Here is a 20165-nt window from a genome sequence, read left to right on the forward strand (position 1 = left end):
CAAAAACCCTTTTGAGTCTTAAACATATTAAAGATTGATGTAACCTTCATTATCCCTTATGTAAAACAGAAGTATCAAACTTTCATTGACTTACCTGCGTATTTCTTTGGAATCCTTTTTCTTGAGATTTTAGATTCTGGCATCTTCATTTGTTTAAGCCAGACATTTGAGCCCAATACACAAAAACATGGACAGAGGAGAAAGTCTTTGGCCTTGCCACTGATGAATTGACCTTTGCTTAGGTTTATAGGAGGTTTCTGTTATAATGTGCCTTATAGGGCCGCACCTATGGGGTATGGACATTTCCAGGCTAGAGGTCAAATCAGAGCTGCAGCTGTCAGCCTCCACCACAGCAACGCCAGATCCTAGCCACATCTGTGACCTTTGCCACAGCTTGTGGCAACACCAGATCCTTAAGCCACTGAATGAGATCAGGGATCAAACCCACATCCTTGTAGATCCTAGTAAGGGTCTTTCTTTTTTTTTTTTTTCTTTTTTGTCTTTTTGCCTTTTCTAGGGCCTCTTCTGCGGCACATGGAGATTCCCAAGCAAGGGGTCGAATTGGAGCTGTAGCCACCGGCCTACGCCAGAGCCATGGCAACGAGGGATCCGAGCCGTGTCTGCAACCTACACCACAGCTCACGGCAACACCGGATCGTTAACCCACTGAGCAAGGCCAGGAATTGAACCCACAACCTCATGGTTCCTAGTTGGATTGTTTCCACTGCGCCATGATGGGAACTCCATATTTATTCTTGATTGATTAAAAAAAAATGTTTTAAGGGAGTCCCTGTCATGTGGCTCAGCAGAAGTGAATCCGACTAACATCCATGAAGATTCGGGTTCTATCCCTGGCCTCGCTTAGCGGGTCGGGGAGCTGGCGTTGCCATGTGCTGTGGTGTAGGTTGCAGAACTGGCTCAGATCCTACATTGCTGTGGCTGTGGAGTAGGCTGACAGCTGTAGCTCTGACTTGATCCGTAGCCTGGGAATTTCCATATGCTGAGGGTGTGGCCCGAAAAAGCAAAAAGAAAAAAATTTTTAAGTAACTTTTTACTTCAGTATCACTAGGTCCTATTGTTACCAGTCACATTGGCACTTGAATGGATTTAGTCTGTTTAATGATTCAAGAGTACGTAGCATATACTTGTCACAACTGGTACATTTTGAATGAAATGGACTCTAGCAATCCATGTAAAAAACTTTCAAGTTGATCAAATAATATTTCCCATCAATAATGGTGTCCTTTGGGTATATTATATCATTTTTGTATGGTCATTCTGAGTTAATTTAACATCTGGTTATGGCTTTTGTGTCAAATAATTACCTTGGGGAAAAACCTAGGTAGTATATTTATCAAATCCACTTGTGCATTTTTGTTTTTAGGATGCACTCCAGAAATTGACTGAAATTCTCAATTTAAATGGAGAAGTAGCTTGCCAGGACTCAGGTCATCCTGCCAAACACAGGAACACATCTGCAGTCCTAGGCTGCCTGGCTGAGAAACTAGCAGGTAACTCTTAGAAGCTTCACTAAGGAAGATCTTAAGTTTTTTGATATTAGGGGAAGATGGAACTGCAGGTCTTTGATCAAACGTACTTTTCCAGAAAGAAGTGTCTAAAAAAAACAACTGCAAAAAAACAAAAACATAGCACCAGAAAAATTGAGGGACAAGGTCCAACTTCAAAAAAAAAAATTACTCAAGTCCACAGAGATAAAGGCAAACTAATTTAGCTTTGAGGGAAATTTAAAAGTTTTCCGTATTTGTTTTAAAATTAAGAATACAAGAAAAGGGAGTTCCTATCGTGGCGCAGCAGAAATAAATCCAACTAGGAACCAGGAGGTTTCGGGTTTGATCCCCAGCCTGCTGAGTGGGTTAAGGATCTGGCATTGCCATGAGCTGTGGTGTAGGTTGCAGATTTGTCTCAGATCTGGCGTTGCTGTGGCTCTGGTGTAGGCTGGCAGCTGTAGTCCGGTTAGACCTCTAGCCTGGGAACCTCCATATGCTGAGGGGGCGGCCCTAAAAAGCAAAAAAAAAAGAAAAAAAAGAATGAAAGAAAAGGCAGGCTTTACCTGGTGGTCTAGTGATTGAGGCTCAGCACTTTGACCACAGCAGCCCAGGTTCAGTCCTTGGTCTGGGAACTGAGATCCCACTTCAAGCCGCTGCATGCCACAGCCAAGAGAAAAATAAATAAATAAATAAGCGAAAAGGCTAATAAGCTCATGATAAAGATTATATAGGTATATATGTATGTTTGTAATAGGTAATATACATATACACACACTTTATGTAAAGGCTGGCTAAATAATAGACATACTGAGTAGAGGAAGAGGAAAAGGAACTTGAAATTGGAGCAATTCCTGAGAAGACAAGCAGATTTTTTTTTTTTTTTTTGACGGTCCCACGGCACATGGAGTTAGTTCCTGGGTCAGAAATCAAATCCAAGCTGTAGTTGCCGCGTAGGCCACAGCTGGGTCCCCAACTGTGCTGGGCGAGGGATCAAACCTGGTGTCCCAGTGCTCCCAAGAGGCCACCCATCGCATTGCACTGCAGTGGGAACTCCACAGATTTTTAACTTGTTTATGATATTACCCATTTTAGGAAAGTTAACATCAAAGTACAGGTGAACAGCTCAGCTAGTTATTTATGGTGGAAGAAACAATGGATTAGAAATCAGAACACATGGATTCTCGTCCAGCCTCTGCCATGTGTTCCCTAAGGGCCCTGGAATAAGTGACTTGAGGAGGGAGTCTGTGGGCTCAGCTGCTTACTGTGAAGTGGGGATAGTACTTACTCCCAACCTCAGAGCTGCAGGCTTGGGTAAGATAATGCATGTGAGAGTACTTTATAAAGGAATCCTACCAGAACAGTTTGATTGGAACCAGTTACTAATTCAAAATAATACGGCACATTTAATTATATCCAGTGTTTTTTGTATTCGTCTAGGTCCTGCAAGTATAGGTTTACTTAGCCCAGGAATACTGGAATATTTGCTGCAGTGTCTGGTAAGTGAGACATCAAAGTTAGTTATTCTGAGTCATCTAGAATTGTGCATTTTTCTAAAATTGCCAGCTTAGCCACTGGCACAGAGAATGGAATCAGCTATAAATTTTACTTGCAGGTGTTTCCTGAGTGCTTATCTATCCCCTCCTATGTTTAAAAAGTAATAATAATAAGGGCAGGATAGGGATTTATTGCAAGCAAAAACAGCTGAGTTGGTCTGGTTTTAAATTTAGTCATGGGATGGCTGCTATGATTGGCTTTTTTATGTGCATCCTTAGAGTCTGCCAAGTGGTAGTAGGAACCACCACAGTGGAAAGAAAATGGCATGGCATTCCAAGCCAGGAAACTGTCAGGTCCCATTCCCAGTGTATGTAAATCTCTATTTCTCTGTCCAACCTCCTCCCGCTGCTCTTAAAACGTTTGTCATTGAGTACTTAGGATGTATTATCTGTGAAGCCTGTGCTTTGCTGAGGCTGTGCTGTCAGGTCTCTCACACTGCTGGACTGCAGTCTTGCCTGGTCTGTATTTTTGAAAGGTGTTTTTGCAGGTATAGTGTGCAGTGGCCTTTTTCAAAACCTGAAAGATCCTATTTTTTAGTACCTGTATGATGTGTACTTAAATTGTTTAACCCTATGCTACGTAAGCACTGTAGGGATATAGAAGTAGTCTAATAGTCCTTTGCCCTCAAGAAGTTTCCTGGTTTGTTGAGGGAACAGAGCTACTCAGACAAGATAATTAGCCTCTATTTTATGACAGGATATGATCAAGGACAAAGTCACTTCCTTCAGACTAAGTGCCAAGAGTTCTGTGAAGATGGCTGGGAGGTAGGAGGTAGAGGTGGTGGGGGCCGGGAGTCATGGGAGATGGACTTCCTGGTGAAGGTGGGCCCTCACCTGGGTCACACCATAGGGTAGGATTTAATTATGCACACAGGAGAAATGGGGTTTCTTGGCCAAGGGCACATGTCTCATGGAAACCCAGAGACAGAAATGGCCACGTTCCCACCATTTTACAGAGAATTGTCTAATCAGATGACTGTTGAGACAGGAGGACATAGACTAAGTATCCAAGTTGGGGGCGCTCAGGGCCTGAAGAGCCAGACAGGGCTTGAGGATGGATATGGCAAGAAGCAGGATGCTAAACAGGGAAGGATGGCAGTTATTTGAGCTTTGCAGAACCCAGCTGGGCACCAGAAAAGTGAGTAGAAGTCATCCGATGTCCTAGAGCTCTTTTGCAGGCTCCTATCATAGCTGTGGGAAGGATGGCTGGGAGAAGATGTGGTGTTAGGCAGATGACCTTTCTTCAGATGTGAACACATGTAACATGAACTTAAATGTAATTAAAAGAGCTTACCTGTTGCTCTCTCCCACCTACCATCAGCATTTGTGGAAATCCTTTCAGAGAACAGATGGAAAACGAAGCCATTAGTTGTTAATTTCATTATTTATAATTTTGGAACTAGGTATGATGAATGGTTCCCTTTGGGGTTCAGAATAAAAAGCCATCTTTAGCTACACTTCTAGGCTTCCCTTTGACTTGCTTAAACAAATGTATCAATCAGCATGATTTTATTTAACCAAATTTTAATATGTATGTGACTAGTAAAATAACATGGTGCACTGAATGAGATATTTTTGAAATTCCCATATCTAAAGGAACCCAGTAACTTCAAGAAAATATTACAAGATTTTAATAGGCTCAATCTTGGTTTTTTAATTATTAACAATATTAGCAAATGGACAGTCAAGGACTTGAATGAGTAAAATTTTCTGACTGCTCAAAAAAAGGATCTAGCCCATATTGGGTAAGAAGAGGAAATTGATAACTTGCTATCTCTACAGGGGAATGATTTTTGTTGTTGTTTTTTATCTTTTGTTGTCTTCCAGAAATTACAGTCCCACCCCACAGTCATGCTTTTTGCACTTATCGCACTGGAAAAGTTTGCACAGACAAGTAGGTATAGTGACTTCTTATACTAATGATCTTCTGTATTGCTTGCTAAAAATCTTATTTTTCTTCGCTACTGGTTGAACTGATGCTTTGGAACCCCTTCAAACATGCATACATTCTGATTTGTCTGGGTAAACGCTCAAGGCCAGTAAGATGTAACAATGACAAAGGCAAGAATTGAAAGTTGGTGATGGCGGTGACTCACTTTTTATAGCAAAAAATTTAGTGATGGTATTGCTACTTTGTAGGAAATAGAGCTCTTGGGCTTTGTATTATTATAGTTGCCAGACTCTCTTTTTGTACTCCTTCCTTCCATTAATCCACCTAACAAATTATCCTACTCTTTCAGGGTTAATTTAAGGTTTATGTCTCCCCAAACAGGTGAAAATAAATTGACTATATCTGAATCCAGTATTAGCGACCGGCTTATCACCTTGGAGTCCTGGGCTGATGATCCTGATTATCTGAAACGTCAAGTTGGTTTCTGTGCCCAGTGGAGCTTGGACAATCTGTGTAAGTAGGAGTTGCCCTTTATTAAAATGCCTCTTTTCATTTCCAAATCCTTTTTTTTTTTTTTGGGGTCTTTTTAGGACCGCACCCATGGAATATGGAAGTTCCCTGGCTAGGGGTCTCATTGGAGCTGCAGCTGCCATGCTACACCACAGCCACAGCAATGCAGGATCCAAACCACGTCTTCAACCTACACCTCAGCTCACAGCAACACCAGAACCTTAACCTACTGAGCAGAGCCAGGGATTGAACCTGCAACCTCGTGGATACTAGTCGGGTTCATTACCACCGAGCCACAATGGGAATTCCTCCAAGTCCAGTTTTTGTATAGGATCACTGGTCTTCATTCTGTAATAGTAAGTGTGAGTCTTTCCATATAAGGCCCTCTACTGGTAGGTTGGCTGTGTTCTAGCAGAAAAGTATTCTAGGGATTCTTCAGGCAGTTAAATGGAATGTTGCTAATTGCAGCACTCTCCTGTTCAGAAACTTTGACTGCTATCCTGTTTCCTGCTGCAGCCAGGCCATTAATGAGATGGCACTGTCTAATCAACTCTTCCCAGCACAGACTCTTCTCACTGCCCTATGAGCAGTCCCAGTCATTCCTACCCCTGGGTCTGAGCCTCTCCCTTGGAATTCCCTCTCTTTATTCTTCTCCCAATATTGCTCTTCAAAACTTAAGTGTGTCTTACCTGTACCATGAGGGTTGCTCCCAACTTTTTTTTTCCTCTGAGAGCTGCTGGGACTAAAACTGTACTACTGCTCCATCCTCACTCCTGCTGCATAGGTAGCACTGTGCTAAAGCACAGGCAGACACGTGACCCCCTGCTCCTACCACAGCATTATGGAGAATTGTTCAGTGCACGGCTTGGGTAGTGCCACTTAAAGAATCCTGAGGGAGTTCCTGTTGTGGCACAGCAGAAACAAATCCAACTAGTAACCATGAGGTTGTGGGTTCGATCCCTGACCTTACTCAGTGGGTTAAGGATCCAGTGTTGCCGTGAGTCATGGTATAGGTTGCAGACGCAGCTTGGAACCTGCACTGCTGTGGCTGTGGCGCAGGCCGGCAACTACAGCTCTGATTTGACCCCTAGGCTGGGACCCTCCATATGCCACAGGTGATGCCCTAAAAAGCAAAAAATAATAATAATAATAATTCTGAAGAAGAACCTTTTGGATTTTGCTTCATGCAAAGTAAAACTATTGGAAACAAATATAAATCTAGCAGTGCTCCCCTTACTAGCATATGCTTAATTAATCTTCATGTCACACTGCAGCAACAAAGCCAAGATTATAAGTCTACCAATTCTGCCATTTATGAGCACCTCACTTCTAAATTAGAATGGCAGCTAGTGATGACAATAGCTTTTTTTTCCACAGCAGCCTGCTTTAGCAATATGCGCATTTTTTTTCTTCGGCAGTTTTAAAAGAAGGTAGGCAGCTGACCTATGAGAAAGTGGACTTGAATAGCATCAGGGCCATGCTGAATAGCAACGATGTCAGCGAGTACCTGAAGATCTCGCCTCACGGCTTGGAGGTAAAGCTTCCACACATGGACCCTTCTGGGGAGAAAAATCTTGGTCTCATTTTCATGATCTGGTTTTGAACAAAGCAATTTCCTGCAAAATAGTTGGAAGTTTCTTACATATTCAAAGAGTGATTAGAGGTAGAAGTGGCAGGAGAGAGTGTATATGGGATATTATTTACTCTTTCATATCACATGGTCTTCTAGTAAGTGTGCCAATGTTTATTGACTGGTTTAAGTAGATCTGATTTTAATCTCTGCCATTTTATTCAGCTAAAGCTTCAAAAACTAGTGTTTTTAAAAGAGGCCCTTCCTTTTTTTAAATCCCTGTATAGCCAAGTGTATTCATCTAGATCTTGCTTCACCGTCTCCCTGTATATAAGAAATGTTGCTGATTTGTGGGTGAAGGTTGATGAAAGAGCCACTTATATACAGGAAAGTACCGTAAGGCAGTAAGGTACTAGACATGTCAAGATTAAAGAGCTGTTTGAAGAATGGCTGCACACAGCCCTTTGATCTTATGTCTTGCCAAATGCCTTATGTAGTTTTCTGCTTTAGATTATTTGTAATTACTCCATCTCAGTACCTTTCAATATCCTTCTCTCCCTCCCTAAAAGTCCAGGTTAAGACAATGTTTATGCATTTGTAGAAGATTCCACCATGAGAATGAAGCTCTATAACTGCTTAAAAATGAAGCCATGGAGTTCCCATCATGGCTCAGTGGTTTACAAATCCAGCCAGGAACCATGAGGTTTCAGATTCGATCCCTGGCCTCGCTAAGTGGGTTAAGGATCTGGCGTTGCCATGAGCTGTGGTGTAGGTTGAAGATACAGCTCAGATCCCACCTTGCTGTGGTTGTGGCGTAGACCGGCGGCTACAGCTCCGATTAGACCCCTAACCTGGGAACCTCCATATGCTGCAGGTGCGACCCTAGAAAAGTCAAAAAAAGAAAAAAAAAAATGAAGCCGATAGCCTTCACTAATTCTCACTGTAGCCATCTTTGAGGCATTCCAGTCCTTCTACTTTGAAACTCCTGGGAGATAAAATTCTAAAATGGAGTGTCCTGCTCTCAGTTTTGTACTTTTTGTCACTGAGAATGCACTGAGAAGGAGACAGTTGTCCAAAAGCTTTACTAAGGAAGCATACATTCAGCCTCCTGAGCAGTCAGTTCTCTCTGGTGGTCTTCAGGTATTGATGGTGGACCGTCATGCTCTTTGATTTTGCCAGGCTCGCTGTGATGCCTCCTCTTTTGAAAGTGTGCGTTGTACCTTTTGTGTGGATGCTGGGGTGTGGTACTACGAAGTAACAGTGGTCACTTCTGGGGTCATGCAGATCGGCTGGGCCACACGAGACAGCAAATTTCTCAATCACGTGAGTACCTTAGAGAACTGGGCAGATGAGGGCAGCAAGATTTTTGGTGAGTGGGTGGAGGATACTTATTTTTCAGATAAGTTTGTGCAATAATTGTTCCTTGGCCTGAAGTACATGGTGCCAAATTCCTAACAGTAGTTTTCTAAACTGATTCAAAAATAGGGAAACACAAGTAAAGTTGCCTCTTAGGTTTTTTCCTCCCCTCAAGTTTTGTTTTTTTTTTTTTTTTTGTCTTTTCTAGGGCTGCTCCCATGGCATATGGAGGTTCCCAGGCTAGGGGTCTAATTGGAGCTGTAGCCACCAGCCTACACCAGAGCCACAGCAACTCGGGATCCGAGCCGCATCTGTGACCTACACCACAGCTCACAGCAACTCCAGATCCTTAACCCACTGAGCAAGGCCAGGGATCGAACCCGCAACCTCCTGGTTCCTAGTTGGATTTGTTAACCACTGTGCCACGATGGGAACTCCCCCCTTAAGTTTTTAATTCATGTTAATTTTCCACCTGGAGGTTAGATATGTCCTTTTGCTTCTATAGCCTGAGCCACCTCCTTGGTTCGGTTTTTATATTGGAAGCAGTGATGGTTTTTACCTTGCATTTAAGCTTTAGGAGCTTTGTAAGAATTCCATTCTTTTCATAAAATACTAATGTTGGCTTGACTTCTTGTACTTTACTTTTACTTTGTAATTAGTAGGCACATTTGTTTTCAATATTTACCATTTATCTTTTGTTATAGAAAGCTATAGTATAAAAGGAAAGATTAAATCCGCTAGAGGAAGCAGAATTGGGCTACCTCACTTAGGTGTGAGAGGTTGGGTTCTTCCTTTTCCTTCAGATGTTAATTTCTTGCCACTTTATACCCTTCTAATGCCCAGCCCAAATCATCTCTTTTCTGTTAGTCAAATTATAAGTTGTTTGGAATTAAACCCATTTTGGTCAGGAATGTTTTATACACATATGGTTTTTATCCTTTGAGCTGAGAAAAGCCCTAGATTTGTTTGTTTGTTTGTTAATCTAAATAGCCACCCATCGCGTATGTAAAGTCTTGGGATGGGTTTTAAAGGTTTTGGTGTTTTGTTTTTTGGGGGGGTTTTTTGGTCTTTTTAGGGCCACACCCATGGCATGTGGAGGTTCCCAGGCTAGGGGTTGAATAGGGACTACAGCTGCCAGCCTACGCCACAGCCACAACAATGCAGGATCCAAGCCAGGTCTTCGACCTTCACCACAGCTCATGGCAATGCCAGATCCTTAACCCTGGCCTCACTAAAGAGGATCAAACCCACAACCTCATGGTTCCTAGTCAGATTCATTTCTGCTGTGCTACAACGGGACCTCCGATTTTTTAGAGCTAAAAAAAAAAAACTTAATTTCCATAGCACCATCATTTTATTTTATTTTGTTTTATTTCTTTTTAGCTGCACTCACGGCATATGGAAGTTCCCAGGCTAGGGGTCCAACTGGAGCTGCAGCTGCCAGCCTACACCACAGCCACAGCAAAACTAGATGTGAGCCATGTCTGTGATCTACATTGCAGCTTACGGTAACGCCAGATCCTTAACCCACTGAGCGGGGGCCAGGGATTGAATCCGAATCCTTATGGGTACTAGTTGGCTTAATTACCGCTGAGCCGCAGTGAGAACTCCCACAGCACTGTCGTCTTAGAACCTATCATCTGATTCCAACTATAGTTTTTACTGTCACAATTTCCATCTCACAGATGAGAAAACCGAGACTAAGGCTGGGACACGAAGAAACCAGGCCTAGAATTCAGCCCCCTTCCTATTCTATAACAGTTGCATTCTTTGCATTTGAAAATGGAAAGAATTTCAGAGAATTCTTTTCATTTGTATTTTCATTTGAAAGTAAAAAAAAATGTTCTGGAACTGGAAGAAACAGGGATTTCTCTAGGGAGAAAGCTTTGATATAAAATTTGTCTCCTAATTTGGCAGCAAATTATAGGTCTAGGTATAGTATATTTGAGACTGAATGTTGAAAAAACATTTTTTTAATTGCCAGTGAGGAGTTCCCGTCATGGCACAGTGGAAATGAATCTGACTAGAAACCATGAGGTTGTGGGTTCGATCCCTGGCCTCAGTCAGTGGGTTTAGCTTCCGGCATTGCCGTGAGCTGTGGTGAAGGTCACAGTCATGGCTCGGATCCTGCGTTGCTGTGGCTCTGGCGTAGGCCATCGGCTACAGCTCTGATTAGACCCCTAGCCTGGGAACCTCCATGTGCTGCTGGTACAGCCCTAAAAAAAGGGGAAAAAAAGGGGGACAGTGAAACTGGATCATTTTTTTATGGTAGGTGGAACAAATTTATGCCATATAGTTGTAAAAACTTGAGCTTCTCAAGTTAAGAGACTTAAAATACTATTTTCCTACCCTCCAGCATTCTTGATAGACTGTTTCTTTCTTTCTCCAAAAACCAAAAATAAAACGTTTTTCCTTGATTCAAGTTCTGGCTGCTTAGAAATTCGTGAAGTCTGAAATATCTTTCCCCAAATGTGGGATTTTAATGACATTGCCATACTTACAACTTTGCTTCAAATGGACATTGTTCTGTATCTTTTTGCCTATACAGACAGATATGGTTTTACAGAATAAATCATTTCCAGGATGATTTCATTTCTATGCTCCCGCAGCATATGGAGGTTCCCAGGTTAGGGGTCTAATTAGAGCTGTAGCCACCGGCCTACGCCAGAGCCACAGCAACACAGGATCCGTGCCGAGTCTATGACCTACACCACAGGTCACAGCAACACCAGCTCCTTAACTCACTGAGCAAGGCCACATCCTCATGGATCCTAGTTGGGTTCATTAACCACTGAGCCACGATGGGAATTCCCCAGTTTCTAAAAGTTGAAGTCCATTCATAGTGCCTATTATTTTAACTCTTACTGCTTCGGCTTCACTTTTGAAGAATGATCAAAGTGTTGGTATTGGAGATAGATCGTTAAATTGAGAAGCTAAAGGACAGGTCTTGTTAAGATCACCTACAGAATAGTTTGTCTTGTGTATCTTTACAGAGGTTGAGAGTAACAAGTATCCAAGAGCATGTTTTCACTTGCCATTTCATGAGCATCTACCATGTGAGAGGTCTTTCACGTACTCACCTCTAATCTTTTTGGGAGTGAGAAGGTGTTATTCTCCCATTTATTTATTTATTTGGTCTTTTTAGGGCTGCACCTATGGCACATGGAGGTTCCCAGGCTACAGGTAGAATCGGAGCCACAGCTGCCAGGCTACACCACAGCCATGCCCTGAAGGATCCAAGCTGCATCTTTGACCACAACTCCATGATCCTTAACCCCACTGAGCGAGACCAGGAATCAAACCCCAGTCCTCATGGATACTAATCAGGTTTGTTACTGCTGAGCCATAAGGGGAATCTCTCTTCTCCCATTTAAAGATGAAGAGAATGAGGTTCAGAGAAATTAATTTAGAAACTTGCCTGGAGTTCCCAAGGTGGCTCAGGGGTAATGATCCCAGCAGGTATCCATGAGGACACAGCTTTGATCTTGGCCTCACTCATGGGTTAAGAATCCAGCATTGCCGTGAGCTGTGGTGTAGGTCACAGAGGTGGTTCAGATCTGGCATGGCTATGGCTGTGGTGTAGGCTGGCAACTACAGCTCCAATTCGACCCCTAGCCTGGGAACTTCCATATGCTGTGGGTTCGGCCCTGAAAAGACAAAAAAGAAAAAAAAACAAAAAAAACTTGCCCAAAGTCACCAGCCTCCACTGCTGAGAAGAAATTCAGTCCCTGATCAATGTAGCCCATGCTCTTTCCCTGTTGAAGCCTCTTGCTGTGGAGAAGATGACTCTGCTATCTTACACAGAAAAGGAATGACATGGAAGGTTATCGGGAGCTCCCAGACTCTTGAAGGATTTGAGAACTAGACAAGCTCCAAGACAATGACCATGGGCCAAGAGACAGGAAGTAGAACAGCCAGTGTTTTAGGAGCCAGGATGCCAGCACTGCTGCCCACAAACCTAACCATTCCTCCACATGGGGTCACTCATACCACTCCGGGTGTCTGATGGCAGGTGGGGTCCACTTGGCCAAGATGACACCTTACCCATCTACTTCCCGAGCAGGAGGCAGGAGACTGTGTCTTCATTACATTCCCCATAACAGGAAGCAGTTGAGATGCTAGATAGCAGGAAAAAGACAGTTTCCGCCACGTGGGGAAGGATCCGGAGTATTCCCTCAATGACTAACTACAAATAAACTCTTTTCTTTGTTTTTAGAATGTTTCCATTACTAAAATAAACATGACCAGAAATAAGCAGATCAAAATAATCACCCCAAGTACCAAGTTAGCCGCCCTCTTCTCTCATATATCTATCGCAGCTGAGGGAAACCATAGTCCTGCCGGGAATGTTTCACATTGAAAAAGGGTGCAATACATCTGGGTGGCTCTTTGATGTATAAGCTCAATGGGATTTTTAAAGTGCATCTCTGCTTAGCAGAAGCACCTACTTCTTAGCCTGCAGAAGTTGATCTGTGGTTAAAATTATCAGAGTTCCCCTTTTCCCACACTGCCACACTGTTATGATATTCATCCAAGCATAGAAGACATTGCATGGTAAATTCCACTCTTAACCAATTCTTGGTGGCTAGGAATCTTCCAGGAATTTCTTTCAAGTGTCTGTGGAGAACTTCCGAGGACATTAGAAAGGAAAGATAAGAGTTCCCGTCGTGGCACAGTGGTTAGCGAATCCAACTAGGAACCATGAGGTTGCGGGTTCGATCCCTGGCCTTGCTCAGTGGGTTAACAATCTGGCGTTGCCGTGAACTGTGGTGTAGGTTGCAGACACGGCTCAGATCCCGCGTTGCTGTGGCTGTGGTGTAGGCCGGCGGCTACAGCTCCAATTCGACCCCTAGCTTGGGAACCTCCATATGCCGTGGGAGCGGCACTAGAAATAGGTAAAAAGACAAAAAAAAAAAGAAAAGAAAGGAAAGATAGGGGAGCTTCCTTTGTGGTGCAGTGGAAACAAACCTAGCTAGTATCCATTAGGATGTGCATTCGATCCTTGGCCTCACTCAGTTACCTCAAGCTGTGGTGTGGTTCTCAGACCCGACTTGGATCCCCAGTTGCTGTGGCTGTGGCTGTGGCAAAGGCCAGCAGTTTCAGCTCTTATTTGACCCCTAGCCTGGGAACTTCCATTCACCACTTGTGGGTCCCTAGAAAGAAAGATAAAAAAAGAGTTGCTTGCCTTTTGCCTATGCCCCAACACCTACAAAATAAAAAATTAGTTTTTTTACTTATCTGTTCAGGCTCCGAAAGGGGTAGTAGCAAGGTATTCTTTTTTTTTTTTTTTGTCTTTTTTAGGGCTGCACCTGCGGCATATGGAGGTTCCCATGCCAGAGGTCTAATCAGAGCAGTAGCCGCTGGCCTACACCAGAGCCACAGCAACGTGGGATCTGAGTCTCGTCTGCAACCTGCACCACAGCTCACGGCAACGCCAGATCCTTAACCCACTGAGTGAGGCTGGGGATTGAACCCACCACCTCATGGTTCCTAGTCGGATTCGTTAACCACTGAGCCATGATGGGAGCTCCAAGCAAGATGTTCTTTCTAATAGACTGGTAAATTTCTCCTCGGCCTTTTGCTGAGAACTTAATGCAAGTTCATTTAACTCTTGAGTGGTCTGAATGGTGCATTCAGAACAGCTAATTCAGAAGCCTTGTTTTAGAGAACGCTCATCTGAATTCTGTTATGTTTTGGTCCAAGTCGTCAAGAAGCATGTTGGAGCCTTTTTTCTCACCTGTCTCCTCTCTGCATTCTTTATCACTTAGAACAAGCAGGTCATCACCAGGATCTGAGATCTTACTTGGATTTGGCCCTCATGTTCAATGCCTTTCTCCACTAGAATCTTTCACCACTGACCCTTAAAAATAGCAGTTGTTCATAATGGCTAGGACTTGGCGCTTTTACCACTGTGTCCCAAATTCAGTGCCTGGTCTGGGAGCTGAAATCCCACATCAGGCTGCTGCATACCACGGGGGCGGGAAAGATAGCATGTCTGATCTGCATGTTTCCTCTGTTTCTTCTATTTTTTTTCTTATAAGTACTCAAAATAATTTCTTAAGATCCTACCAACTCCCCCCCTTTATTTTGGTCTTTTTTTTTTTTTTTTAGGGCCTCATCTGTGACATATTGAGGTTCCCAGGCTAGGGGGTAAATTGGAGCTGTAGCCGCTGGCCTACACCACAGCCACAGCAACTCAAGATCTAAGCTGCATCTGAGACTGAATCTGCAACCTACACCACAGCTCACGGCAACGCCGGATCCTTAATTCACTGAGCGAGGCCAGGGATCAAACCTGTGTCCTCCTGGATGCTAGTCAGATTCGTTTACGCTGAGCCAAGAAGGGAACCCCACACACACACCCTTTTATGTTAACAATAAAATAATTAAAGGGCAGTCAGTAATAAAAGCTGTCAAGGACCTGTATGATGTTCAGATATTTCAGAATACCTGTTAGCTGATTATCCACTATAACCTTTCTCTTGTCTCCAGTTTTTAAATCTCTGAGCATGTGCGTGTTCTGAAGTCTACAAATGCAAGAAAGGTGTTTGTCCACAGCAGCCTTGGAATCAGAAAATTCCAAGGTCCAATCTTGACTTTTTTAGTAATATGCCCTTGGGCAAGCTGGTTGACCCCTCTGAGCCTTGCTCTCCTCTGAAAATGAAATATAATGCCACCTGCCTCAAGGTGGTTCATGAGAATTAAATGAACTAACAACTGTGAAAGTTCAGAAATATGTTGGTGAACTCATCTATTCTGACTCTGTCAGAATTTTGGTATCTTCTGAGAACTGTAGGCTCTCTCCCTTCATCCACAAAGCTTAGAATTCCAGCCACCAGGTTCATGCTTACAAAAGAAACAGAGCCTTGCTAATCTTCTGGACCCTGTCTCCCTGCAGGAAGGCTACGGCATTGGGGACGACGAATACTCCTGTGCATACGATGGCTGCCGGCAGCTGATTTGGTACAACGCCAGAAGTAAGCCTCACCTGCACCCCTGCTGGAAAGAAGGTATTCATTCCTCTCCATCCTGAATTTATCAACTAGGTTGAGACATCTGGTTATGATGAGGCATCTGTTTTGTTAGGCCTTAAAATGTTCTAATGGGAAAAGTCTAAATGTGAAAAGGGATGTTAGCATTTGTATTCTCTACTGTGGGTGGGAACAGCACTGTCCTGCTCTTCACCTCTGATGGAGCCCTTCCTTTAACAAACCATTTCAGACTATGAAATGCTTAATTTAGGGGAGAAATGATCATCTTAAGATTAATATGAATTCACCTTTCTGTCATGGCTCAGCAGTTAACAAACCCGACTTGCATCCATGAGGATGCGAGTTTGATCCCTTGTCTCGATCAGTGGGTTAAGGATCCGGTGTTGCCCTGAGCTGTGGTGTAGGTCGAAGACGCAGCTTGGATCCTGAGTTGCTGTGGCTGTGGTGTAGGCCATCAGCTTCAGCTCGGATTGGACCCCTAGCCTGGGAACCTCCATGTGCCTCAGGTTCAAAAGACCAAAAGAATAAAAAAGAATTCTAGTTTCCTCTCTGGGTATTTATCTTGAACCAAAGCAGCCATGAGGATAACAGGGGATTGAAATTCTAATGCTGTTAAAATGAGGTTATTTTCAGAGAATCAGCACTGGTCACTGGACACATTCTGGGCCTCTCTAAAGCAGCTTTTAAGGATAATGAGCACTCTTGGCCTCAAACACTTCTGCAAGCCTCAGTTCTCCACAGGCTCTGAATGCTACAGGGGCATAGGCTACAAGGACTCTCAATCATGGCTCTAGGATTTTAGCAAGAATAGATCATATCAATAGCATGATCTTTTTTAGGGCCACACCTGCAGCATGTGGAAGTTCCCCGGCTTGGGGTCGAATTGGAGCTGTAGCCACTGGCCTACGCCACAGCCCCAGCAACACCAGACCCAAGCCTCACCTGCAACCTACATCACAGCTCACAGCAGTGCTGGTTCCTTAACCCGAGTCCTCATGGATACTAGTCAAGTTTGTTACTGCTGAGCCACAGTGAGGGAGCTCCACCAGTCTAGATTTTTTTTTTTCAGGATAAAGCCTTAGAAGTGAATCTTCCTGGCAGGGGGGATACAGAATTTCAAGGTTTTGCTGTATATTGCCAGATTTTCCTCTACCACCATTGAGTGTCCACCTTTTCTTTTCATCACTGTGTAATTTCGTGTGTTTATCTTTGACATTTAAAAGGCAAAACCAGATATTCTTGGTAGCTCAGTGGGTTAAGGATCTGGCAGTGTCATTGCTGTGGCACAGGTTTTTCTGGCAGCATCACTGCTGTGATTCATGTCATTGCTGTGGCACAGGTTTGATCCCTGGCCTGGGACCTTCCAAATGCTGTGGGCCTGGCCAAAAAAAAAAAAAAAAATTATAAGTGAAGTTGAAAGCTTTTATTAAAAACAAAAACAGGGAGTCCCACTGTAGCACAATGGGCTAAGAATCCAACTACAGCAGCTCAGGTTGCTGTGGAGCTACAGGCTTGATACCTAGCCCGGCACAGTGGGTTAAGGATGCGGCATTGCCACAGCTGTCCCTAGCCCAGGAACTTCCATGTGCCTCAGGTGTAACTGTAAATTAAAAAAAAAAAAAAATGGAGCTCCCATCATGGCTCAGCTGTAACAAACCCGACTAATATCCATGAGGACACGGGTTCAATCTCTGGCCCCACTCAATGGGTTAAAAGATCTGGTGTTGCCATGAGCTGTGGTGTAGGTCACAGACGTGGCTCAGATGCTGTGTTGCTTTGCTGTGGCTGTGGTGTAGGCCGGCAGCTGTAGGTCTGATTTGACCCCTAGCCTGGGAACTTCCATATGCCACAGCTGTGGCCCTAAAAAGACCAAAAAAAAACCCCACAAAAAACATTTAGGGGGCTGTTATTATCTCAGGGAGTTTTTATTCTTACCAGAGAAGCAAAGAAGTACCTGGTTTTATTTTACCATATAATCCCCAAATACACATTTTCCCCACATTTCAATATCTTTGAAATTGGGTGCATCTTATAATAGATGGCTTCTCATAGATTAACTTCCAGCATTTTCCTCTTAAAGGTATATTAAAATACTGATATAAAGGGGTCAGATCAGTTGCAGAAGAAGCAAGAAGGATGAAGATACTGAATAAAGTCTGGCTTAAATGCAGACTTTAATACAGTGACCTTAAAACCCTTGAGATAAAAGAATCTTCATATCCTAACAGTGTTTCACTTTATCCTCTAGGAGACACAGTAGGATTTCTGTTAGACTTGAATGAAAAGCAAATGATCTTCTTTTTAAATGGCAACCAGCTGCCTCCTGAGAAGCAAGTCTTTTCATCTACTGTGTAAGTACCTTTTCTCAGTCACAAATTTGAGTAGATGCATGGACTATACTTTCCTCAAGGAAAAAAAAAATGTCTATTTATATAGTTGTGATGAGAAATCACTTTATTTCAAGTAATTGGGGACCCACTTGATCGTACCTAAAACCATCCCAGAGTTTGACATAGGAAGGCAAGAGCAGGATATTGTCTGATTCACAGTCCTGTATCGGTTAGTAAACAGAATCTGTCACCTTTCCTTTCTGCTAGGATATGACTTGTTCGGACTTTCTGAAAACCACTTTGTATGTATGAGCTTTACTTTGTTTTTATGAATTCTGTTGACCTCTGCTCATTTTTATTTATAGATCTGGATTTTTTGCTGCAGCTAGTTTCATGTCATATCAACAATGTGAGTTCAATTTTGGAGCAAAACCATTCAAATATCCACCATCTATGAAATTTAGCACTTTTAACGACTACGCCTTCCTAACAGCTGAAGAGAAAATCATTTTGCCAAGGTAAGGCATTTACTTAGGCCAGCTCCAGACTTTCATTTGCATCTCATGAGAAATTAAAATAATTTGAGAGACTTTTATCAACTTTTGCAAATAATTTTGAAAGCCTGACTAAAAAGGATGGCTTCCTAGGAAATATAAATTACTAAAACAGATCCCAGAAGAGATATAAGGAAACCAATTATTTTTACAAAATTAATTGAAAAAAATTAAGAGCTGTGTCACCCCCAAAACATCAGGTGTTTAACAGAAGATGTTTAACAGAAGATCTCCACCAAATGTTTAAATAACAGATAATTTCATTGCTATTTAAAATGTTACAGAACCCAGAAAGAGCACTTCCAAGTAAGTGGTCTAAGCTGGAAGTAACATTGGTATAAAAATCAGATAATAAGACACATGCGCATACACAAAAATCCTACAAACGAACTTAACTTGAATGTCAGTATAAAACTCTTGAATATTAGAAAATCAAGTGCATCTTTTTAACAGACTTGGGTTTATTGAAAGACACTTATTGTTGTATTTTAGCGACGTGACAAAGATGCCAGCACTGTTCTACAGCCATTAGGACAGTGAATGCCATCTTGGATAAAATTTCACAGCCCTTTGCCAAAGATGTGATTGGCATTAATCGCATCCTTGGAAGAATGCCTGCTTTTCTTCCTTATGAGATGAACGTTGTCTATTCTTTAAGCTGGGAAAGACTGCAGCTGCTTCCTGGTAATTACTTCTAGTTGAAGTTTGTTTCACAGTATGAGCCAAAGTTTATCACTTTTTAACAGAGCAGCCTCCTGGGCCTGGGTGAGGAAGGGTGTTCCTGTTGCTAATGCCAGATGTGTTGTGTCGATGACGGAGTCTCTCTCAGCAGCCAATGGTGTAGCCACTGTTGGGCTTTTATGTCCTTAAAGGTATCAGTAACGTAACACTGTAATCCTGGCTCCTGTTTGGGCTCAAAAAAGCAGGTCTATAAAGAGCCCTTCTGGGCTGTACTTCACCTTGGACTCAGCGTCCCAAGCCTAGAGCATGGCTCAGCAGTTTCCAGATGAACTAAAAATGTCACATAGTGATGACAGCCCTGCCTGCAGCAGTAGAGTTGCCATAATACACCAGGAAGGTATATTATATCCCAGCTCAGAGATCTGAGGTTCATTCCTAGAACTTCCCTTCAGTTTGTCTTAGTGCCTGACAGGGATTCTGAACTGTAAATTCCCTTGGTGGAAGTGTGCTCCCTCTCTCATCTGTCGTACCCCCTTACTTTCTTATGTAGCCGGTCCTCTTAGATGCAGCCCGTAATTAAGTCAGCCTTCTCACACACACATGCTAAAAGGAAGGACTTACCCATCTGAGAGTTGCCCCTGGAGGCTGGCCTTCGGTAAAACTGCTTCAGCATTTAGTTAACCACCCCTGCAGAACTGAACTTTCCAAAAGTCAGCCGGCAGTAAGCACTAGCTGTCTCAAGGTCTTTCTTGGGCAACTTCTATGTACTTAGTACCACATCAATTTGGCGCCCAAAGTGCAGCCTGCTTTGAATAAGAGCAGCAGAGTTACAAGCTAGGGCAGTTCTCTACTGCACTAGACTTTGTTGTCTCTGACAGTGACACCGAGATAGGAGTTGTCAGAGACTAATTGAGTGGCCTCCTTAATGCCAGGCTCCTGCTGGTACCTTGCGCCCTTAACATTACAGTTGCACTTAGTTACAAATTGGGGCATTAAGTGTGAATGTGCCTGCAACTGATCTCTATGCCATTAATATTTTCAGCCCATGTTCTGAAAGCTTACATTCAGCTTTTAGAACATAAAATATTGTATTTTACATTCAAATATTCTAGAATATATTCATTCTAAAAGCTTTTATTCATTGAAACAGTATTTTCTGTCTTCAGGGCAGGAGCTCATGGCCTTGTTTCCACCTGGCATCTGTAAATTGTTCTGTATTG

At 43.0% G+C, this 20165-nt stretch overlaps 1 protein-coding gene across 2 annotated transcripts in view; it reads left to right on the forward strand.

Moving 5' to 3' along the window:
- Positions 1 to 20165, forward strand: part of RSPRY1 (ring finger and SPRY domain containing 1) — a 49825-nt gene that overhangs the window by 21023 nt on the left and 8637 nt on the right. For both annotated transcript variants that reach the window (XM_047790963.1, XM_047790962.1), the window contains exons 5-13: positions 1385 to 1511; positions 2946 to 3004; positions 4889 to 4955; positions 5334 to 5465; positions 6881 to 6996; positions 8212 to 8355; positions 15287 to 15398; positions 17629 to 17731; positions 18076 to 18228. In XM_047790963.1, coding sequence (XP_047646919.1) covers positions 1385 to 1511; positions 2946 to 3004; positions 4889 to 4955; positions 5334 to 5465; positions 6881 to 6996; positions 8212 to 8355; positions 15287 to 15398; positions 17629 to 17731; positions 18076 to 18228 — 1013 coding nt within the window. The remainder of the gene's footprint in view (positions 1 to 1384; positions 1512 to 2945; positions 3005 to 4888; positions 4956 to 5333; positions 5466 to 6880; positions 6997 to 8211; positions 8356 to 15286; positions 15399 to 17628; positions 17732 to 18075; positions 18229 to 20165) is intronic.

This window comes from Phacochoerus africanus, chromosome 8 (genome assembly GCF_016906955.1).
Source record: "Phacochoerus africanus isolate WHEZ1 chromosome 8, ROS_Pafr_v1, whole genome shotgun sequence".
NCBI lineage: Eukaryota > Metazoa > Chordata > Mammalia > Artiodactyla > Suidae > Phacochoerus > Phacochoerus africanus.